This window comes from Elephas maximus, chromosome 9, assembly GCF_024166365.1.
Source record: "Elephas maximus indicus isolate mEleMax1 chromosome 9, mEleMax1 primary haplotype, whole genome shotgun sequence".
Classification (NCBI taxonomy): domain Eukaryota; kingdom Metazoa; phylum Chordata; class Mammalia; order Proboscidea; family Elephantidae; genus Elephas; species Elephas maximus.
The window spans coordinates 3,925,001-3,949,037 of record NC_064827.1 but is presented as its reverse complement, the minus strand read 5'-3'; the positions used below and the strand labels follow the sequence as shown (position 1 = coordinate 3,949,037).

The 24,037-nt window shown below is 53.2% G+C and overlaps 1 protein-coding gene across 2 annotated transcripts in view; it reads left to right on the top strand.

Moving 5' to 3' along the window:
- Window positions 1-24,037, top strand: part of COL5A1 (collagen type V alpha 1 chain) — a 189,007-nt gene that overhangs the window by 37,516 nt on the left and 127,454 nt on the right. For both annotated transcript variants that reach the window (XM_049896362.1, XM_049896361.1), the window contains exons 2-4: window positions 6,674-6,841; window positions 14,590-14,803; window positions 16,042-16,204. In XM_049896362.1, coding sequence (XP_049752319.1) covers window positions 6,674-6,841; window positions 14,590-14,803; window positions 16,042-16,204 — 545 coding nt within the window. The remainder of the gene's footprint in view (window positions 1-6,673; window positions 6,842-14,589; window positions 14,804-16,041; window positions 16,205-24,037) is intronic.

Here is a 24,037-nt window from a genome sequence, read left to right as displayed (position 1 = left end):
TCCTGGGGCACTTCTTCTCTTGTTCTTGTTGTCGTTAGGTGCTGTGGAGTTGGTTCCGACTCGTAGCCACCCTCTGCACAACAGAACGAAACACTGCCTGAGCCTATGCCATCCTCACAGTTGTTACTATGCTTGAAACCATTGTTGCAGCCACTGTGTCAATCCATCTCTTTGAGGGTCTTCCTCTTTTTCACTGACTCTCTACTTTACCAAGCATGATGTCCTTCTCCAGGGACTGATTCTTCCTGATAACACGTCCAAAGCATGTGAGACCTAGTCTCGCCATCCTTGCTTCTAAGGAGCATTCTGGTTGTACTTCTTCCAAGACAGATTTGTTCGTTCTTTTGGCAGTCCATGGTATGTTCGATATTCTTCGTCAACACCACAATTCAAAGGTGTCGGTTCTTCTTCGGTCAGCTTTATTCACTGTCCAGCTTTTGCATGCATGTAAGGAGATTGAAAATGCCATGGCTTGGATCAGGTGCACCTTAGTCCTCAATGTGACATCCTTGCTTTGCAACACTTTAAAGAAATCTTTTGCAGCGGATTTACCCAGTGGAATGTGTCTTTTGATTTCTTGGCTGCTGCTTCCATGGCTGTTGATTGTGGATCCAAGTAAAACGAAATCCTTGACAACGTCAGTCTTCTCTCCGTTTATCATGATGTTGCTCATTGGTCCAGTTGTGAGGATTTTTGTTTTCTTTAGTTGAGGTGTAATCCATGTTGAAGGCTGTGGTCTTTGATCTTCATCAATAAGTGCTTCAAGTCCTCTTCACTTGGTTGTGTCATCCGCATAACGCAGGTTGTTAACGAGTCTTTCTCCAATCTTGATGCCCCGTTCTTCTTCATACAGTCCAGCTTCTCGGATTATTTGCTCAGCATACAGATTGAATAGGTATGGTGAAAGGATACAACCCTGATGCATACCTTTCCTGACTTTAAACCCATCAGTCCCCTTGTTCCGTTCAAACAACTGCTTCTTGGTCTGTGTGAAGGTTCCTCATGAGCACAATTAAGTGTCCTGGAATTCCCATTCTCCGGAACATTATCCATAATTTGTTATGATTCACATCATAGTTCAATGCTTTGCACAATCAATAAAACACAGGTAAACATCCTTCTGGTATTCTCTGCTTTCAGCCAGGATCCATCTGACGTCAGCAATGATATCCCTGGTCCCACATCCTCTTCTGAAACTGGCCTGAATTTCTGGCAGTTCCCTGTCGATATACTGCTGCAGCCATTTATGAATGATCTTCAGCAAAATTTTACTTGTGTGCGATATTAATGATATTGTTAAATAATTTCCACATTTGGTTGGATCACCTTTCTTGGGAATAGGCATAAATATGGATCTCTTTCAGTTGATTTGCCAGGTGGCTGTCTTCCAAGTTTCTTGGCATAGAGAAGTGAGCGCCTCCAGCGCTGTATCCATTTGTTGAAACATCTCAATTGATATTCTGTCAGTTCCTGCAGCCTTGTTTGTCAGCAATACCTTCAGTGAAGCTTGGATTTCTTCCTTCAAAACCATCAGTTCCTGATCATGTGTTACCTCCTGAAATGGTTGAACATAAACCAACTCTTTTCGGTATAATGACTCTGTGTATTCCTTCCATCTTCTTTTGATGCTTCCTGCATCGTTTTACTAAGCGTCTTCTCTTAGGGAAACCAAAAGTCCTAGAGCAATGTACAATGGGCAATGAGGCCAACAGAAGCTTTGGCCCTCTCTCCTTCTCCCTGTGCTCTGCCCCAGCCGTGGCCCAGTTTCCTTCAGGGCCTGGCAGCTCTGCTGTGTCCTGCGAAGTGTGGTGCCCAGGGACCTGAGACAGTAAAGGCTCAGCTGAGGCCCACATCTGGGTTTTGTGTGCAGTTTAGCAGGAAAGTGGGTCGGGGTGATCCAACGTTAGCATCAATCTTGTGGTCGAGGTGGAATGTACAGCCCCCGTAGAGGGTCCAGACAGAGCAGTCATTCCAACAGGCAGCTCCAGAACCTCTCTCCTCCCGCTCTCAGCACAAGGGTCTCACCAGCAACATCACTGGAAAACCTGCATGAGCCAGGGGAGGGGACGGCCCACTGGAGCCATGAATGGGGGGACTGGGTGGGGGGTCTCTCACAATGTGTGCCCACAGATCTGCTCATTGGCGGCCGGTCTCTCTGTGTTCTGAGCCCAGGTCATATCCGTCTCATGTCTGAGGCAGATGCCCCACGATCCATGGTGTTACAGCCACTAGGAAGGTGAAGTCCAACTTGGCCTGGCCAGCCCCACATCCACCATCACCACACTCATCCCTCTCCACTGCCTCCCTAAGTAGGGAAAAGAGCACCCTAGAATGTGCCTGCGTTCCTCTTCACAGAAGTTCAGGTTAGGCAGATTGACAAGGCCGTGTGGAGCTGAGAGAAAAGGACTAATCAGACTTTCGGATGAGGTGTGCAGTGCAGATGTGTGGAGCCAGGCTCCGGTCACCTCCGCCGGCCTTCCCAGAGAGAGAAACTGCTGCCTCTGGCAGAGTCCCCGATCGTCACAGGGCACACAGGGCTCACACTTGTGCCTGGATTTGCACCCACCAGTCACCCGCACAGGCCAGCCAGCTCTCCTGTGTGCTCTGAGGCGTGCTCTTTGCCTTTTCCCACACTGTCACCTGGTATGCCCCTGGACAGACGGTGGAGTCCTGGGCCATCATGTCCCTCAGTGCTGTGTCTCCACACCCAACACCAGGTTGGCCCAGGGAGGGCCTCAACAAACTGTTGTAGGAAAGGATGGCTCCTGGGAGGGCCCCAGCCTGGGACGTGGGTGTTAGGACTAGAACTCAGGCCCTGACTCTAGGCTTGGCCCCCTCTTCCATTGAGACCTTGGCACCATATGTGCCAATGGCATGCATCCATCCATCCAACTGTCCATCCATCCATCCATGCATCCATCCACACATCTATCCATGTATCCGTCTATGCGTCCATCCGTCCATCCATCCGTCCATGTGTCAGTCCATGCATCCATCCGTCCATTTGTCTGTCCATCCGTCCATCCACCCATCCACCCATCTACCTTATTATCCACACCATTATCCATGCCTCCATGCCTCCAGGATTCCGAGCCTCCATGCCTCCATACACCCATGCATCCATGCATCCATGGATCCATGTATCCATCCATCTGTCCATCCATCCGTCTGTCCGTCCACCCATCCACCCATCCACCCGTCCACCCATCCGCCCATCCACTCGTCCACCCATCCATCCATTTACTTTGTCATTCACTCTGTTATCCATCCATCCATTCTATCATCCATCCATCCATGCATCCATCCATCTACCCTATCATCCACACCATTAACCATCCATCCATGCATCCATCCATCCATTCATCCAACCATCCATCTCTTGTCATCCACTCTATCATCCATCCATCCATTCTGTCTTACATCCATTCAGTCTTACATCCATTCATGCGTTCATCCATATATCCATCCACCCTGCCATCCATTCTATCATACATCCATTCATCCATCTGTCTACCTTGTCATCTACTCTATTATCCATCCATCCTATTATCCATCCATCCATTCATCAGTCCATCCATCCATCCGTCCATCCATCTATTCATCCATCCACCCTATTATGTATCCATGCATTCTAGTATCCATCTGACCGTCTGTCCATCTATCCATCCACCCTATCATCTGTCCATCCATTCTAGTATCCGTCAGTTTGTCCGTCCGTCCATCCATCCATCCATCCACGTGTCTGTATTTGTATTTGTGCCTCTCCTACGTACCAGGATTTTCACTCCTGTATTTCTCTCCAGGGTCTTCGTGCTGCTGTCTGTGGCCTATGGCACCTGGAACGTGTTTCAAATTCTTTTTCAATTGCCACCTTTCTTCCTTTGCCCTTTCCTTCATGGGTCTGCAAATGGAAATCTTCTACCTTGACATTAAAACGGCCCCTGAGGATGCTGGCGCTTTAATGACAGGTGTTTCTGGAGATAAGTGAAAGTGATTCCTGGCAGAGTTATGCTTGTCTAACTGGTCATTTGTGGGATGTGGCCAGGGGCCTTCCTTGGGCTTGTGTTGAAGGTGTCATGTCCATGAAGCTGGCCTTGGAGTCCTGACTGCGGGGAGCCTGGAGTGAATGCTCCTGTGATGGAGACTGGGACTCAGAGCAGCTTCTGCTGGTGACTGGAGGGCAGCTCCTCGTGCCAGGCAGGGCTGGGGTGAGGCAGAGGTTGAGCTGGCTGTTAGGAGAAAGGGTTTGAATGCAGGGAAAGAGGTGCTGACACAGTCATTGGAAGAGCTGGGGGGCTGGGGGTCAAGGGGCCTCATTGGAAGCTTATGTTCAGAGCCCCACGGCCACAGGACAGCAGCTGAGCAGACCTCCAGGAGCTGCTGCGTGTGCCGCAGGTCCCTGTGAAACCGGCCCCAAGGCCCTGGGATGTGAGTCACCTGTGATTGCTTTTCTGGCTGGTGCCCTAAGACCCTGCCACCAGCATGGATCACTGCTGGAGGGAAGGCAGCCTCTACCTCCTGGCTGGTGGAATCTGATTTGCACTCTGACCTGGCGAGCATCTGGGGAGTGTGGTTTTAGCGCTCCACAGGAAGCCATTTTGGAGGTGGGCACGCTGGAGTCTGAGGGAGCCAGGGCCTGGTACCTGCTGCCGCCCCTCTTCTGGGTCTCTTTGATCCCATCACACGCGTGTCCCGGCTGAGCCAGGTCATGGCCAGGTGATGCGGAAGCTCAAAGCTTTGTTCCTAAGGCTTTGGAGGTGGCCTCCCTGGGAACCTGTAGGCACATCTAACGCAGCTGTTACATCCAATAGCTCGGACAGCCTAGTTGGGTGCCGAGACTACACCGTCTGTTCCATTTCTGTCTCCCCTGAGCAGCCAGAACCCACGGAGAGGCCTGAGGGGACCGATGGTGGTGTTCTCCCTGCTCAGCATGGAGGAGGGAAGGGAAGGAAGAAGGGGCAGTGTTCGTAAAGCGGGGACGAAGGGCTGGGAAGGGTGCTCGGGGCACTATCCCTCCTGCCTTCTCTCCCTGGATGTACCAAGGTCTTCTCCTAGAGGTGGGGGCCTGGCTTTCAAACCCCCACCCAGATGTCCCCAAAGCTGGTGCTGTTTTCCAGTGGCCTTCTCACCCTGGTAGAGAAACAGGCTCTGAGTTTCTCAAGAAATCACTGTTGGAGCCGAGGGCTTGGTGTCCAGGGCACGGGAAGCTCACAGAACGCCTGGGCCTGCCAGATCCGTCCCGGGCCCTTCCCACACCTTCTTCAAACTTCAAAACATTTTTCTATCTGGCACAGGAAGCCCCTGGCCAGTGGGAGGGGTGGCACCAGGCCTGGGAAAGGGCTGATGGCCTCTTCCACTTGTTATAAAGATCTATAAACATGCCCACTGGGCTACTGGCAAACAGCTCCGCCCTGCAGCAATGGAGAACACAGGTCCCAGGCCTGTGGGTCTGGGAAGAGTATCGTGGGCTTGTTATGATGGGAATCCCAGAGTCCTGCATGGTCTTCGCTCTCTTCTCGGGCCATTGCTGGTCTTGGCGTCACATCTCAGAGATGAGCCAGGGCACGGCATCGCGGCCTGTCCAGCAGGTGAACTGGCATCGGTGTGGCCGGCTGTGCCTGCTGCCAGTGTCCAGGCCTGGGGCTTCACCACGTAGCTTGCCAGGCACCTGAAATGGGTGCTGTGTCTGACGTCGAGCTGACAAGCAGCTGGGAGGGCTTCGTGGGGGGCAGAGTGGGGGCACAGATGCATGAGGGACCACCACCCTGGGCGAGGACTGGACTCTGGCTGGATCCGAGAGCTGCTGGAGAGGTCAGAGGGGCCATGAGAGGAAGCGGCTCTGTCCCTGAGGGAGGCAGGCCCCGCTGGCAGCAGTGTCCTGGGTGCCTGGGTCTGTGGGCATTGCAGGTGTTTGCAACTGCCCTCTCTGCCCCCCTCCCACCCATTAAGGTTTCTGTGCGGAAAGTGGGAGATTCACAGCCTCCGGGCTCCTGGTCTCTCGGTTTCGTTGGCAGAAGGAGTGCAGCAAGGCCAGCTGCAGAAATGGCATTGCTGGAGCAGGAACCCAGAAACTCTGGAGGAGGGATATGTAGCGCCTCCCCCAGAGAATGTGGGCCGGAGGACGTGCTGCTGATGGAGAGGAGCCTTGCTGACTTCCCTCCCTCCCTGGGGTCTCCTTTGGAGCCTGGTCCGGGCTGAAGTCTCCCCGCTCCTGGCTTCTCCTTGGGGGGCACACCGCACTCACCACCTGATCCTGGCGTTTGTCCACCTTCTGGGGTCCCCTCCTGGGGCCTCTTGATAAGGTGTGGCTGGGTGAGCGGGGCGGTTGCACGGCCATCCTGGACCCACCCTTGCAAACGGTGGCACTGAGGCCCCGGAGCTGTAGTTGGCTGTGGGCTTCCCCAGAAGCCAGTGAAGGGGAGCCAGCATACCGGGTCCTTCTCACCTCCAGATCTCTCACTCTTGTTAAAAAAGTGGGACTTTCCTCTTGAGCAGCCGGGGGTCGAGCTATGTCTGCAGCATCTTCTGAGGGTCAGAAATCTGAGGAGGTGGGAGTGGTGTGGGGGGTAGGCTCTGATTCCAAACGCTGTAGGTATCTCCAGGGAGGGGAGCCTTGTGGTGTGCCCCCCTTACCTCTCTGTGGCTAATCTGCCCCTCCCGCCTCTCATTTCAGCTCAGCCAGCAGACCTCCTGAAGGTTCTAGATTTTCACAATTTGCCTGATGGAATAACAAAGACGACGGGTTTCTGCGCAACACGGCGATCTTCCAAAGGCCCAGACGTTGCCTACAGAGTCACCAAGGACGCCCAGCTCAGCGCGCCGACCAGGCAGCTGTACCCTGGTGAGTATGGGTGTCCGACGCTCTGGGCTCCAGTTGGGGTGCAGGGCTGGGGGAATAGGCTCAGTGTTCCAGGAACCCCCGACTTGATCTCATTGTATGGGAACCCATCTAAGCAGCCGTCCCCATACGCCAGTAAAGATGGGTGTGTAAGGCCCAGGCTAGCCCCCTCGCTCTCCGGGGCCAGCGTCTCTCTGGCAGAAGAGGTGGATGGTTCCTGGGGACACGGTTAAGAGAAACCGCGGGGTCACAGGAGAGGAAGTGCCTCCAGACAAAGGCTTAATTGGGAGCAGTGAGTGGCATTAAGAAATGCATGAATCAAACACTGCTGCTCTTAGCAAGGGAGCCGAGGCCGCAAGGAGAATCAACTGTCAGGCGCCAGATCCCTGCTTTTAATTACACGCCTGGAGCAGGAGCAGTGCCAGCGCTCAGAGGCATCCAGGTCGTCCCTGTCACCTGGCCTTGGGCAGTGTATCCCCCCAACCCCCATCAATTAAACCCTCGAGCTTATCTGGGCATGTGTAGATAAGCCAGAGAGTGATAAGCTCTTCCCCTGCCCTGGGCACTGGAGGCTGGGCCTGGAAGGAGCTGCTCTTTCTGGTCCAGGTAGAAAGGGGCCAGGGGCAGGTGGACACACCTGTCATTCTTCAAAGACTGTGCCCTATCTCCTGGGGGCCTGCACGTGACCCCAACACTGAACCTGGACTTGGGGTTGTCTTTTGTCAGTCCCACAGCCCGACCGAGTACCAGAAGGATCCACTCTGTTTTAGGCTGGCTATGCTTCCTCCCACCCTTCCACTCATGACTCGGTACCTGTCCCCAGCTAAGCTCCCACCTCCTTTAAGTCCACGGTGCTTTCCAGAGCTTGTGTCTGAGAGAGACCGGGTCAGTCTTTTCAGGAATATCATTTTGGATTGATAGGATGGCTCAGAGACCTCTGCCCCTGCCTCTAGCTCTGCAGAGAGGAGGCAAGGCAGCCAGGGACCCTCCCCAGCACAAGACCTCTCAAAAGGTCTGTCTTTGGGTGAGCAGACCCTCAGCCCCGCAGTGTCTCATCTGCCAGTAATAATGGGCCCTGCGGTGGCTCCCTGGTGTACTGAAAGCCCAGTGACCTTCCCTCACCAGAACCATGGGGGTGTCATGTTTCCAAACACCTAGAAGCAGTTTCCCTGTGTTTTCAGGAGAACACATCTTTAGAATCACCCCCTGCGTGGAGTTGCCATGAGTCGGAATTGACTTGGCTGCTAACAACATCTGCGTGCTTATTTGCATGCTTGCCCGGAATTTGCGTGCTTTCCTGCCCCGTGTACCTGGCGTGAGAATTCCTGAGCTGGAAACATCAGGGTGGGCCTCCGGGAAAGGCCTGGGAGGGCTGACTGCAAGGACCCTGTGGACTCTGAGCTTCAGGGTGAACTGCCCTGGGCAGCAGGTACATACCGCTGTCCCATAAAAAGCACATATTTTGGAAATAAGGGGTCCTACTCCCTTGGATCCCTTATTTTTTAATTCAACTTTTATTATGTAATCCCAATATTATTCAAATTTATGCTAATTTAACCACTAAAGCCAAAGGTGAGGAAATTGAAAATTTTTACCGACTTCTGCAGTCTGAAATGAATCAAGCGTGCAATCAAAATACATTGATTGGAATGCCAAAGTTGGAAACAAAGAAGAAGGATCTGTAGTTGTGAAATATGGCCTTGGTGATAGAATCTATGCTGGTGATCACATGATAGAATTTTGCAAGACCAGCAACTTCTTCATTGCAGATACCTTTTTTCAACAACATAAATGGCAACTATACATGTGGATGTCACCAAATGGAAAACACAGGAGTCAAATCGACTACATCTGTGGAGATAGTAGAAAAAAACTCAACATCATCCATCAGTCAGAACAAAGCTAGGGGCTGACTGCGGAACAGACCCTCAGTTGCACATATGCAGGTTTAAGCTGAAGCTGAAGAAAATTAGAGCAAGTCCATAAGAGCTAAAATACGACCTTGAGTATATCCTACCTGAACTTGGAGACCATCTCGAGAATCGATTTGACCCACTGAACACTAATGACTGAAAACCAGACAGTTGTGGGATGACATCAAGGACATCATACATGAAGAAAGCAAGAGGTCATTAAAAAGATGGGAAAGAAAGAAGAGACCAAAATGGATGTCAGAAGAGCCTCTGAAACTTGCTCTTGAACATCGAGTAGCTAAAGCGAATGGAAGAAATGATGAAGTAAAGGAGCTAAATAGAAGATTTCAAAGGGCAGCTCGAGAAGACAAAGTGAAGTTTTATAATGACATGTGCAAAGACCTGGAGTTAGAAAACCAAAAAGGAAGAACAGCCTCGGCATTTTTCAAGCTTGAAAAACTGAAGAAATAATTCGATCCTCCAGTTGCAATTTTGAAGAATTTTATGAGCAAAATATTGAACGATGCAGGAAGCGTAACAAGAAGATGGAAGGAATACACAGAGTCACTGTACAAAAAGAATTGGTTGACGTTCAACCATTTCAGGAGGTAGCATATGATCAGGAACCGATGGTATTGACGGAAGAGGTCCAAGCTGCACTGAAGGCAGTGGCGAAAAACAAGGCTCCAGGAATTGACGGAATACCAATTCAGATGTTTCAACAAGCGGATGCAGCGCTGGAGGTGCTCACTTGTCTATGCCAAGAAATTTCGAAGACAGCTACCTAGCCAAACAACTGGAAGAGGTCCATATTTGTGTGCATTCCAAAGGAAGGTGATCCAACAAAATGAGGAAATTATCAAACAGTATCTTTAATATCACACACAAGTAAACTTTTGCTGAAGATAATTCAGAAAGTGTTATAGCAGTACATCGACAGGGAACTGCCAGAAATTCAGGCTGGATCCAGAAGAGGATGTGGAATGAGGGATGTCATTGCTGATGTCAGATGGATCTTGACGAAAGAGAATACCAGAAAGACATTTACCTGTGTTTTACTGACTATGTGGATCGTAACCAATTATGGATGATATTGCAAAGTATGGGAATTCCAGAGCACTTAACTGTGCTCAGGAGGAACGTGTACATAGACCAAGAGGCAATCATTCGAACAGAGCGAGGGGTTACTGCATGGTTTAAAATCAGAAAAAGTGTCTGTAACGGTTGTATCCTTTCACCACAATTAATTTATATGCTGGGCAAATAATCCGAGAAGCTGGACTATATGAAGAAGAACGGGGCATCAGGATTGGAGGAAGACTCATTAACAACCTGCGTTATGCAGATGACACAACCTTGCTTGCTGAAAGTGAAGAGGACTTGAAGCACTTAGTAACGAAGATCAAAGACCACAGCCTTCAGTATGGATTGCACCTCAACGTAAAGGAAACAAAAATCCTCACAACTGGACCAATGAGCAACATCATCATAAATGGAGAAAAGATTGAAGTTGTCAAGGATTTCCTTTTACTTAGATCCACAATCAGTGCCCATGGAAGCTGTAATCAAGAAATCAAATGGTGTATTTACTGCATTGGGCAAATCTGCTGCAAAAGACCTCTTTAAAGTGTCGAGAAGCAAAGATGTCACTTTGAGGACTAAGGTGTGCCGGACCCAAGCCATATTTTCAATGGCCTCATATTCAAGGGAAAACTGGACAATGAATAAGGAAGACTGAAGAAGAATCAAAGCAGTTGAATTACGGTGTTGGTGGAGAGTATTGACTATGCCACGGACTGCCAGAAGAACAAGCATGCCTGTCTTGGAGGAAGTACAAGAGTGCTTCTTAGAAGTGAGGACGGCGAGGCTTTGTCTCATGTACTTAGGACATGTTATAAGGCGGGACTAGTCACCGGAGAAGGGCATTATGCTTGGCGGTGGTGATACTGTTTGATAATTTCTGCATTTTCAGAGGAAAAGAGGAAGGGCCCTGGAAGAGATGGATTGACACATTGGCTGCAAAAATGGGCTCAAACAGCAAGATTGTGAGGATGGCACAGGACTGGACAGTGTTTCGTTCTGTTGTTCATAGGGTCACTACGAGTTGGAACTGACTCGAGGACACCTAACAACTCCCTTGGAGATAACCCCCAGACAGTTAGCTGACAGTTATTTGGCCCTTGCCCTTATCACACAACTCAAGGTCATTGGCACAACAGATTTACTGCAGCTTGTGTCTTTATGTCACCCTCCCTGTTGGATTATCTTGTGGTAAGAAATATCACAGGGTCTCAGGAATCAAGGCTAATTGTTGCCAAAGCCGGTGGGGATCCCTTAACAAGAAGCTGTGGAATTTTGATTTAAGTACAGGCTTATTTTTTTTTTAAGCTCTCAAATTAGTAACTTGATTAGACAGCCAAAGAGATTAAATTGCTTTTACAGGGTCTTCTACCATTAATAAGCTTATACAGAAGAATGAATGTATAAACACAAAGCTGGAGCTTGCTTTGGAACTATTTAAATTATAGGGGTTTCTTGGGGTCTGTTCTGCAGGCCCCAGAGTGTTGAGATGGGGGACACTGTTGAAGGGATGTTGTCAGAGAGGCGTGCACCGGGACTCTGCTTACCTCCCATCTAACCACAGGACACGACAGTCTCTGCTCCTTCCTCCCTTGTAAACCTCCGAGTAGGCATACCTTTGCAGTCTTTTGAGCTTTGGTGTCCCTGGGACCCTCTTTCAGAGTGGGGTGCAGAAGGTCAGTCTCAGATTTGCTGTTAGAAGGCGCTCAGAACACGCAGGACAACCATGTGAAGTGGCTGTTGGTGTGGGGAAAGGTGGTGACGTAGCAGCCAATTCCTGGGGCTCTGTCCAATATCTGGGGGGCCAGGAGACCCGCAGGCACAAATCTGGGGAGTGGGCGGCAGGATCTGTGCAGGGTCTCACCCCCCAGGCCCAGACTTGAGCTCCAGGCAGCCTTCGGGGCAGGACTGTGGTGTAGATGGGTTTTCTCGGTGCAGCCCTTCCTGGGCCCATGGACCGGCCCTCCCCCCGGGCACCTCCCAGCGTCCAGGTGTCTGCAGTCACCTCCTCAGAGGGCTGCCTGGCCACCAGGCCACAGTTAGTCCTCAATCCTCATCATTATCTTGCAGCCTCCTCCCCCGTAGCCACCCCCTCCAATTTGCACTTATTTAATTAACCCTTTTTTGTCTCCATAGTTAAAGTGTCGCTTCCTGAGGGCAAGGGCCATGTCTGTCCCACCCTGTCCCCTGGTTCCTGGCACACAGTGGGGACCAATCACTATTGATGACAGGGCTAATCAAATGAGCAATCGGTGTGCCCAACAACTGCTCCCATGGCGTAGTATGAGGTAGTTCAATGGCAAATGCATTTCTTAAACTCCTGCCGCGCACCTCAAATGCTCCAGGGCCTTTGGGCCTCTGCCGAAGTCAATAGGGAGTAACCGAGTGAAAGAATCGGGCCTCCCGCCGAGCCCACCTCTCCAGGGGACTTGTCTCTACGAAATAAAATATGAAGCCTTCGACAGCCTGCTCCCTCTCCCAGACGCCCAGTTACATTATAAAACACTCCGGCGCCCGGCTCATGTCAGCCGCAGAATGGACCATCTCCGGAGTGACAGTAAATCCATTGTTATTTTGCTGGGAGATAGATTAACGTTAAACATAATTTATCCTTTCAGGCCATCTGAGCTGAGAAAATTTGTTACCATAGTGATTTTAAAAATGGTGAAACACCATTTTATGAGCCGACAAGGTGGAGGGTAGTGGCCGGAAGCGGTGGATCGTCCACAGGGGAGTGGGTCCCTAAATGCCTGTTCTGCTCATCGTTCTGGAGGGAGCGATGCGGGGCGGGGCGGGGGGCTCTCGGACTCGGACCACCGCTGTACAGCTGCCCTGGATGTGGACAATGACCCCTGAGATGCTTGAGGACAAGCATCACCCCTGAGCACCTTGATGACCGATCACTCTCAGGGACCATTTCAGGTCACCATGAACAGCTGCCGGCCACACAGTCAGGAGTCCTGGCAGTGGGGGTGTCCCGCAGTTGGGGTGTCCCCAGCAGGCACACACAGCAGGTCTCACTCGACCCCCTGCTCCCACTTTTGAAGGGACAGGATGAAGCTGATGGATGTGACCGTGGTGGTCTCCACAGACCTGTTCCCAAATGGCTGCCCGTGGGAAGGGCAGCCCGGCTGTCCCCCAGTAAGGCCAGCCTTTCTTTACAGAGACCAGAGCACTGGCCCCCCTCCCCGCCCCCTGTGGAGCTGTTCTCAGTGCTGGGAGCGAGGCCTTGAGCCAGGCCTCCTGGAGCTCCCCCCAGAGCCTGGAGGAGGGCTAAGCCTGCAGGGCACAACAAGCAGACCCGGTGCCCCCAGCTCTAGGGCTGCTGGACACTTGTAGGGAGGGCTTGGGGCTCCTCAGAATGGATGTCCTAACTTGGCCTCCTGTCTTATGTGGTGCTCTGTGCCTGCATCTGGGGGCCCAGTGGGCTGCAGCCTGCAGCTGCCATGGTGCTTCTTTTTACCTGGACTTTGAGACCTCCCCCTTCCCTGGTAGCCTTTGAGGTCCCTGTCTTTGCAGCATGGTCACCAGCCCCACTCTGTTGAGTGATTGGAGGCGGAAGAGGTGCGCTGCTGGCTGTCCCCAATTCTACCAGCAGAGGGCGCTCCCAGACAGCGCTCGTAGTGACAACCACCTAGACCCAGCCCTATCATCCAGCAGGGCTGTGGCGCCTGGGCCAACTGGTTGACCTTGTTACAATCCCAATGAAAGGCTGGAGCTGGAATGGACTGCTTTTCCTATTCTGTGTATAAGGCAGAGTCACTGCCCTCAGCAGCATTACCAAGGCCGAGGCAGTCAGAGTGGCAGGCCGGTGCCCTGGTCCTCGGCATGGCCTGGCTGATGTCTCTCTGCCGCCAGCTCCTTCTGGCTGGTTGTGAGAAGCCCATTGTCTCAGGCTGAGGGTCTCTGGAGGGCTTGACTGCACGTCCATTTGCTGCCGTGACATCCACCAACCCCCAGCCTCTGGGAAGAATTGCAAATTGCACTCGGTGAGAGAATTGCTGACTTCTCACCAGGATCAATACAGAGAGAGGAGGGGGCCAAGCCCTGCTTCACAGCCAAGGGTGGACCAAGGGCGAGCGTGAGGGGAAGTCTGCAGCGGCAGGGAGCGGGCTTGGGCGGACTGGGCGGGCCGGCCCAACCACACTGCTTCTAATGGCCTCTAATGGTTTCTGGCCTGTGTTGTGGGGGCATTCTCCCCATCAACGTGCCAGGTGTTTCATCTATGTTGTAATTTGGACTGAAGTCTTCTTATTTCCTTCTGCTTTCTTCTCTGTTTTCACATGAGCCAGGGAATGTCACAGAGCACAGTTCTGGACAAGGTCCCATACCTGTGCCCTCCTTGTCCCCTTCTCTCTGCCCTTCCCCACCTCCTGTGTGTGTTTGATGAGACGCAGTCTGGTGGGCACAGCTCTAGGCCCCACAGGGGATTCCAAGATGCCTCAGAAACAGCCCTACCCACAGGAAGCTCACAGTCTAGAGGGCTCCAATGAGGATTTTCTGCACAAATGTGTTGAGACATGGGAACTGAGTGAGAGACTTGAGGGGGAGCAGCCGGGAGGACCAGAGGGGCTTCATGGAGGAGTCTGCGTGAGCTGAGCCTTGACGGGGATAGATGGGACACGAAGCGATTGGGAAGGGTTGCAGGGACAGTTTGATCAAAGGGCAGATGTGCTCCTGAGCGTGTCTGCAGGAAGCTGTGTGCTGGGCACGGCTGGGGCTTCCCAACAGCCTTCTTACCCCTATCCTCTGTTGCAGCGTCTGCCTTTCCCGAGGACTTCTCCATCCTAGCCACTGTGAAAGCCAAGAAGGGCAGCCAGGCCTTCCTGGTGTCCATCTACAATGAGCAGGGCATCCAGCAGATCGGCCTGGAGATGGGCCGCTCCCCCGTCTTCCTGTACGAGGACCACACAGGGAAACCTGGCCCGGAGGACTACCCTCTCTTCCGGGGCATCAACCTGTCAGATGGCAAGTAAGTGGGCACATTCGGAAGCCAGTTCTTCTTCCACCAGGGGACAGAGCAGGGTGCCTAAAGCCGCTGGCCAGAGGTGGGGCATTAGAGCTGGTGGGTGGTGGGCAGGGCTGAGACGCCCCAGCTTTGGCACCACATGGAGAGACCCTGTGTCCCAGGCGCCAGCCTCAGCTTATCCTCTGAGGCTTTGGGGAAGGACAGGAGGACAGCCTCCTCCCTGGGCCTCCGTTTCCTTCTGTAAAACATGAGAAAGTACCTCGGACGCTGGCCTCGGCAAGTCAGAGGGGACATAGGAGGTTGTGTGGTCGCCCCCAGCTTGTTCTAGGAGAGATTTAAGGCATTCTTCAAGGCACAGACGCATTAGACGTGTGAGTCAATGATTTAAAAAAAGACAAGGCTTGCCAGAACTCTGTCAGGTGCTCAGCTAGACACCGTGGCTCGGAATCTCGTCTGTGGCTGGACACTTCTGAGGCCACGCATGGTGACCTTTGAAGGCCTTCTGAATTGATTCCTGGGTTCCTCGTTAAGAGCTTCAGGTAGACCCACTGATTTCCCCACTTCCCATCCAGACTGAGTCCTCTTTGGCAGCCTCCCATTTGTCATCGGTGGTCCCGCTCATACACGTAAGACCCTAACCGGAAACCAAAAACCCGTTGCCAGTGAGTTGACTCTGACTCATGGCGACCCTGTGCGTGTCAGAGTAGAATTGTACTCTGTAGGGTTTTCAGTGACTGACTTTTTTGGAAGTAGATTGCCAGGCCTTTCTTCGAGTTTCCTCTGGGTGGACTTGAATGTCCACCCTTCCGTTTAGCAGCTGAGCACGAACGGGACCGTCACCTCCCTGCCCTTCCACTGATGGAGTGACAGGTGCTGTTGGTGGGCCCAGGCCGGATGTTGAGCACCAGGTGTCCAGGCCTGCACTGGTGTCTGAGCACACACCGGGGACTCCACGCATCTTCTCCCACTGGGGTTGCCTGACGAGATTGCAGGGTCCGAGTGGTCGTCCTCACCTTAAGATGACAAATCTGGGGTCGGGTGAGCATGCGGAGCTTGCACGCAGCCCCACTGGGTTGCTGGGACGTGAGCCCCTTGCTTGTCTGATGTGAGATCTGAAGGCTGAGCCGTCAGTGCTCTGCCCCAAGGATGGTGAGGGAGTAACTGGGAGCACAGTCACCCTGTATCGATATTCCAAGACCACAACCCCCCTTCACCTGCCCGGCCTGTCTGCTTCTCTGCAGGTGGCATAGAGTTGCTCTCAGCATCCACAAGAAAAATGTCACTCTGGTCCTGGACTGCAAAAAGAGGACCACCAAGTTCCTGGACCGCAGTGACCACCCCATCATCGACGTCAATGGCATCATTGTCTTCGGCACCAGGATCCTGGATGAGGAGGTGTTCGAGGTAAGCGGGAGGGGCTGCTGGCCCCAGTGTAGACGCCCTGAGAGGGGCTGGCCCTCGTACAGATCCGCCACGGTGCTGGTGGGAAGTCTGTCTCTGCAGTCGAGGACCAGGTAGGCTTCGGGGAGGGGGCCCTGTTTCTGGGCCTGAAGCTGCTGCTGCTGTCTTGTGGGGAGTGAGAGGCCAGACTTGGTGTCAGCCACACGGGGGCAGCATGGCCGCTGTGGTCCAAGGAGCCCATGTATGTGTCTCCAGTGTGCCGGTGTGGAAGGATGGAGGCTTTGGCGAGCCCTGACCTGTGGCTTGTAGAAACGTGTGTGCCACCTTCAGAACCCGAAGGGCTGCCCTGGAGAGAGAGCAGCCACCTTTGGGGTGGACTCAGGGCAGAGCTGGCCCAGTGGGTGACGCCGCGGGAAGGCATAGCTGATGCCCTAACTCTGGGGTGTTGGAACCGGGTCTGGCCTGGAGCCTGGGGAGGCTGGGCAGAGCAGAGCGGGTTGGTTCCAGGAACCCCACATCAAACCACGGATTCCTGCCTCTCTCTCCTTACTGTATTGGGATTCAGCCTAAGATAGAGTTGGGAAACTTCGTTCCACTGCCAAAAAGTAGGTTGGGAAGCTCTGCCGTTGATCAGGGCTTCCCAAATGCCTTGGAACCACCTGGGACCCTGTGAAAACCAGATTCCCAGGCCCTGCCTCCTGAGGTGCTGGGGCCCCAGGTCTGTGGCAGAGCCTCGAAATCTCTATTTCTAAAAAGCACTCAGGGGACTGACGTGCCCTCTGGCTGGGGTTAGAGGGTGGCCAGGCCCTCTGCCGTGCTTCCTTTTCTTTCACACGATCAGGCTTGGTGGGACTTAGTGTTTGAACCAAGGGCCCCATGTAGGCTAAAATGTGTTTGAAAACCGTCAGGCTAGAAAGTCTTTAAGGGCGGTCCCAGCTCTCGGATGTCATCATGGGGTCCCAGATGCAGAGGCCAGGACGGGGTACCACTTCTTTCCCAAATTCCCAGGAGCCATAATGGGCTCCCCAGGGTCCCTACAGACTCAGCCCCGTCAGAATGGCCTACTCTTGGCTATTTCACTGCCACGTCTGCTGGTCCCACAGCTGGTGGTGGGGGCCTCTGGGATCATGGTCTTTGCAGTGACTCGGGGCCCCCAAGCCGGATGCTCAGGCTGAACTTCTGCCCCTGACTTGGTCCCAGCAGCGCTGTGCTGAGGGCACACTTGGCTTCTTCACCAGAAAGATGAATAAACCCAGAAAATGCTGCTGCCCTTGAGTTGACCTCAGCTCTTGGTAACCCCATGTGCTTCACGGTAGAGGTGTGTGCCATAGGGTTTTCGATGGCTGATTTTTAAGCCTTAGATTGCCAGGCCTTTCTTCCAAGGTGCCTCTGGGCAGGCTCAAACCACCAGCCTTTCCCACGTGCTCATTCTGTTTCATTTTAACCATAGCGACGCCTCCTGAGGTGTGTCCTAGGCACATAAGAAGAATGGCGTTCTGGAGGTCTTCTCTTTCTACAAAATTGTGATGTGGACACGTAGCATGACCATGAAGAATAAGTCAGGCAGAGCGGCTGGTCTTGGACGGGCCCACCTGGGTTGCACTCTCAGCTCCACCAAGTGCTGGACATGGGGCCTTGGGCAAGCCGCCCTAACCTTTCTCAGCCTCAGCTCCCCCATCTGTAAAATGGGATGATAAATGTCGCTACTTCCCAGATCCCTGGGAGGAATTAAATGAGGCTCAGTGCTGGAGACCTGCACGCTCCCCCTCACACACCTGCTTTGTACTGCTGCCTTGTTCTGGGTACCAAATGCAGCCGGGTGGTCCAGTGTGGACAGCAAACAAAAGAGCCAAACAGCTACCTGGACGTGGGAGGAGGGGTGGGACCTGTCAAGGAGGGAGGGGCGAGTGCTTGGTTCCCACGGGCAGCTGGGGCTCCTCAGCCAAGAGGAGGTGGCTTCCTGGCCTTTCTGCTGGGGAGGTGTTAAAAGATTGGGGCCGAGTGTCGTGATCACCACTGGATCTAGGTGAAGCAAGTGTTGTCGGTGAGCTGCTGGTCCTTGTTTGCAAAATGGGGATCGCAGTAATGGCACCTTGAGGGCTGTGGGGCTTGCCGGGGCTCAGGTACGAAGCCTCGCTGCCTGCTCAGAGACTGGAGCTGGCTTTGTGGTGGCTGCTGCTCTGTCCACGTCTGTGTGGACAGGGTCCGGGTCCAGAGGTGGGAAGGTGAGCCGAGGCCGGGCAGCGGCATCGGGGAGCTCGGGTTGACTTAGGATGCAGTAGCTTTTCTGCACCGTGCCAGCTCTTTGTTGTTCCCAGAGCCTCTCGGGTGATGACCATGTACCTTTTATTATGAAGATTCAGGAAAATGAAAAGAAAATGATCCTAAAACAAATACCGCTCCCTTGGTTTTCTCGCAGATCGGGAAAGGCTGTTTTCCGTAGACACGATACGTTAAAGAGTGACAGCACCGTAGGTTTTTCAAAATAAAATGAACCAAATTCAGTAGGCTTTGTTTTCCTTCTCTGCTTGTCGTCCCAACAAGCGCTGCGGTCCCACGCTGCGCCTCAGGGAAGCAGAATTGTGTTGGAAACGGTGGGTCACAGGTCTGCTCCGAGCCCGCGTGCCTGGCGAGCTCTTGCTTCCAGTTGTGGAATTCAAGTTGCAGGAGAGACTTGGCAGGAGCCGCTCCAATGGCTTTGTTGACCACGGTTGCTGGCGGCCCGGGGAAGTGTCCTCCAGCCCCGGAGTTTCCTGGCCTTCCCTGGCCCTTGGGCACGTTCGCGCTGGAACGCAGGACCTGGCTGTCTCCGCGGAGACAGCGGAACGGAGCGCAGCGAGGCTGTCGGGGGCCCCGCCGTGGCCTTCTCCGAACTGTGTCAAACTCGAGTGAGCGGGCCTCCTGATTGCAGACCCCCTTTGTCGCCGCAGGTGGAGCAGAATTTTTCTTTCTTTTGAAATAGCAGTGACTTAACCCTTTATTTTCTTGAAGATTCCAGCTCATGGATCTTCCTGCTTTCGCCACGTGCTTCTCTGGGAGACTTAAAAAGGAGGGGCCAGCACCTCCGAAAACCCTTCCGCAGCAGCCCCACCTGGCAGGGCGGCCTCCTCTCATCGAAAGTCCATTTGCTGCCAGCTCTGTGGCGCTTTCTCTGAGCAAATGGACTTTCATTTCATTTAAAAAATCTGTTTGGGGCACCGCGGCTTTTCCCGGGGTGCATGCAGCCCCACAGAGGCCCCTTTTCCACAGAGAAGCACTGTTGAGGGAGCGTGGAGGGGTAGAGACTGCCCGGGGCAAAATAAACGCCTCTCTAGCAGCGCCTAGCTTTAGCCAGATGACACTGTGCACGTGTGCCCTGGGTGCAGGCTCTGGGCCTGGGTGTGTGGCCTGGGCCAGAGTTTAGCAGCACCCCCCTCCCCTGCCCCATCTACCTGGGCCCAACCTCCCTGCCTCCCCAGCCCTGGTTACTGCCTGGCTCTAAGGGGCTGCCTTGCTGTACAGGGAAGGAGGGACACAGCCGTGGCCCTCAGAGCCCTCCCGGGAGGAAGATGGGACACAGCTGTTCCCCTAAAGATCCCCCGGGAGGAAGGAGGGACATAGCTGTCCCCCCCAAGGTCCCCCAGAAGAAGGAACAGCCATTCCACCCAAAGCCTCCCAAAGAGGAAGAGTATACTGGGAAGAGGAGGTTCCCTCCGGGTTTGCAGGCCTCAGGCCTCCGGCCACCCTTGCACTGTCCAGCCAGATGACCTGACCATCACTGAGACTCCCTGAGCCCAGCGTCTTCACCTAAACACCAGGCGTGACCAAGCCGCACTTCGGGTTGTGGTGGGTGAGACGGATCCTCCCCACGATGGCCATACCTCTGAGGGCCACACAAGCTGGGCAGACTCAGAGCCTGACCGTCAGGGCTGGGGGTGTCTTAGAGGCTCTCTGGGCTGATGGAGATGGTCACCTGCCCACCACGTCGGCAGCAGTGTTATTGGCCCTGATGGCACCGCCATCCGTGGCTCTTAGTTGCCTCCACTTTTCCTGACTTGCCATGTGAATTAGGGGCTGGGACCCCTCCTTGAGAAGCAGGCTTTGGGGCCTGGGGAAGGTGGAGCTGCGTGGAGACACCAGTGCCCTCGTCTGTGCTGAAAAAGTCGAGGGAAAGGACTGGCTGAGGGCCCGCAGCACGAAGCAGGGTTAGCACTCCAGGATTGCTCACGAGCTGCCTCCTCCGTCCTCTGGGAGGTGAGGCTCGGGCTGTCCCTGTACAGAGCCTGTGCCATGAGATGGCAGGGGGTTGGGTTGACCTGATGCAGGCCAGGCTGGCTCTACAGGGTCACTTTGCCGCCTCCTGGTGACAGGTGACTGACCAACATGTCCTCTGGGAGCAGCATGATGAAGACGGGCCCTGCAGTGCGGTGGTGGGGGGACCCTTCCTCTCTGGACAAGCTGCAAACAGGAGGGGGACATAGAGGAGGAGGAACCAGCAAGCTCTGAGCCAGGAGCCAAGTCTGCTTTGAAACGGTTGAAGGTTTCAAGGGGCAACAAGACCAAACAGACTGTAAACTTGAGCTTTCTCTGCAAATTCCCTGGAAGTTGGCGGCAAAAATTAAGCCATCAGCAGCAGTCCCTGCCTGCTGTCCAGCATCCCAACATTGTGAAGGCTGCACGGGTGATCTAACCCCTGAGACCTTTTTTCCAGTGCCCTGGCTTTTCCACTGATGTGCTTTTTCCTGGAGGCTGGCTTCCCGACAGGGTGGCGCCCCTGCTGAGGCATCTCTCTCAGCAGTCCTCCAGGTGGCCTGGAAACTCTCTCATGAACAGAGGGCCATCGGCACATATGGGCCAAGCCTGGAGTCAGGGCCTGCGTTCAAGTCCTAACACCCACGTCCCAGGCTGGGGTCCTGCCAGGAACCAACCTTTCCTACAACAGCTTGTTGAGGCCCTCCCTGGGCCAGCCTGGTGTTGGGTGTGGAGACACAGCACTGAGGGACATGATGGCCCAGGACCTCACCGTCAGGCCAGGGGCATGCCAGGTGACAGTGTGGGAAAAGGCAGCGAGCACGCCTCAGAGCACGCAGGAGAGCTGGCCTGTGCGGGTGACTGGTGGGTGCAAATCCAGGCACAAGTGTGAGCCCTGTGTGCCCTGTGACGATCGGGGACTCTGCCAGAGGCAGCAGTTTCTCTCTCTGGGAAGGCCGGCGGAGGTGACCGGAGCCTGGCTCCACACATCTGCACTGCACACCTCATCCGAAAGTCTGATTACTCCTTTTCTCTCAGCTCCACACGGCCTTGTCAACCTGCCTAACCTGAACTTCTGTGAAGAGGAACGCAGGCACATTCTAGGGTGCTCTTTTCCCTACTTAGGGAGGCGGTGGAGGGGGACGAGTGTGGTGATGGTGGATGTGGGGCTGGCCAGGCCAAGCTGGACTTCACCTTCCTAGTGGCTGCACCACCATGGATCGTGGGGCATCTGCCTCAGACATGAGACGGATATGACCTGGGCTCAGAACACAGAAAGACCGGCCGCCAATGAGCAGATCTGCGGGCACACATTGTGAGAGACCCCCCACCCAGTCCCCCCATTCATGGCTCCAGTGGGCCGTCCCCTCCCCTGGCTCATGCAGGTTTTCCAGTGATGTTGCTGGTGAGACCCTTGTGCTGAGAGCGGGAGGAGAGAGGCTCTGGAGCTGCCTGTTGGAATGACTGCTCTGTCTGGACCCTCTACGGGGGCTGTACATTCCACCTCGACCACAAGATTGATGCTAACGTTGGATCACCCCGACCCACTTTCCTGCTAAACTGCACACAAAACCCAGATGTGGGCCTCAGCTGAGCCTGGCTTCACCATCTCAGATCCCTGGGCACCACCCTTCCCAGGACACAGAGGAGCTGGCAGGCCCTGAAGGGAACTGGACCACGGCTGGGGCAAGGCACAGGGAGCAGGAGAGAGGGCCAAAGCTTCCACTGGCCTCACTGCCCCTTGTACATTGCCCTAGGACTTTTGGTTTCCCTAAGAGAAGACGCTTAGTAAAACGATGCAGGAAGCATCAAAAGAAGATGGAAGGAATACACAGAGTCATTATACCAAAAAGAGTTGGTTCACGTTCAGCCATTTCAGGAGGTAACACATGATCAGGAACTGATGGTATTGAAGGAAGAAATCCAAGCTTCACTGAAGGCATTGCTGACAAACAAGACTGCGGGAACTGACAGAATATCAATTGAGATGTTTCAACAAACAGATGCAGCCCTGGAAGTGTTCACTTGTCTATGCCAAGAAACTTAGAAGACAGCTTCCTGGCCAATTGACTGAAAGAGATCCATATTTATGCCTATTCCCAAGAAAGGTGATCCAACCGAATGCAAAATTATTCAACAATATCATTAATATCGCACACAAGCAAAATTTTGCTGAAGATCATTCAAAAGCGGCTGCAGCAGTATATTGACAGGGAACTGCCAGGAATTCAGGCTGATTTCAGAAGAGGATGTGGGACCAGGGATATCATTGCTGATGTCAGATGGATCCTGGCTGAAAGCAGAGAATACCAGAAGGATGTTTACCTGTGTTTTATTGACTATGCAAAGGCATTTGACTGTGTGGATCATACCAAACTATGGATAACACTGCGAAGAATGGGAATTCCAGAACACTTAATTGTGCTCCTGAGGAACCTGTACATAGATCAAGAGGCAGTTATTTGAACAGAACAAGGGGACTGATCAGTTTAAAGTCAGGAAAGGTGTGTGTCAGGGTTGTATCCTTTCACCATACCTATTCAATCTGTATGCTGAGCAAATAATCCGAGAAGCTGGACTGTATGAAGAAGAACAGGGCATCAGGATTGGAGAAAGACTCGTTAACAACGTGCGTTATGCGGATGACACAACCTTGCTTGCTGAAAGTGCAGAGAAGTTGAAGCACTTATTGATGAAGATCAAAGACCACAGCCTTCAACATGGATTACACCTCAACTAAAGAAAACAAAAATCCTCACAACTGGACCAATGAGCAACATCATGATAAACGGAGAGAAGACTGAGGTTGTCAGGGATTTCGTTTTACTTGGATCCACAATCAACAGCCATGGAAGCAGCAGCCAAGAAATCAAAAGACGCATTCCATTGGGTAAATCCGCTGCAAAAGATTTCTTTAAAGTGTTGCAAAGCAAGGATGTCACATTGAGGACTAAGGTGCACCTGATCCAAGCCATGGCATTTTCAATCTCCTTACATGCATGCAAAAGCTGGACAGTGAATAAAGCTGACCGAAGAAGAACCGACACCTTTGAATTGTGGTGTTGACGAAGAATATCGAACATACCATGGACTGCCAAAAGAACGAACAAATCTGTCTTGGAAGAAGTACAACCAGAATGCTCCTTAGAAGCAAGGATGGCGAGACTAGGTCTCACATGCTTTGGACGTGTTATCAGGAAGAATCAGTCCCTGGAGAAGGACATCATGCTTGGTAAAGTAGAGGGTCAGTGAAAAAGAGGAAGACCCTCAAAGAGATGGATTGACACAGTGGCTGCAACAATGGTTTCAAGCATAGCAACAACTGTGAGGATGGCGTAGGCTCAGGCAGTGTTTCGTTCTGTTGTGCAGAGGGTGGCTACGAGTCGGAACCAACTCCACAGCACCTAACGACAACAAGAACAAGAGAAGAAGTGCCCCAGGAGATATCCACTGCGTGACAAGGGGTCAATAACACTCCCCCCACCCCCCGGGGCCTGAGTAAAGCTGTGTGACCTTCTTATGTGTGATGCTGTAACCTCGCACTGTTTGCTTGGGTTGGTGGATGGATGGGTAGATGGGTGATTGGGTGGGTGGCTGGGTGGGTGG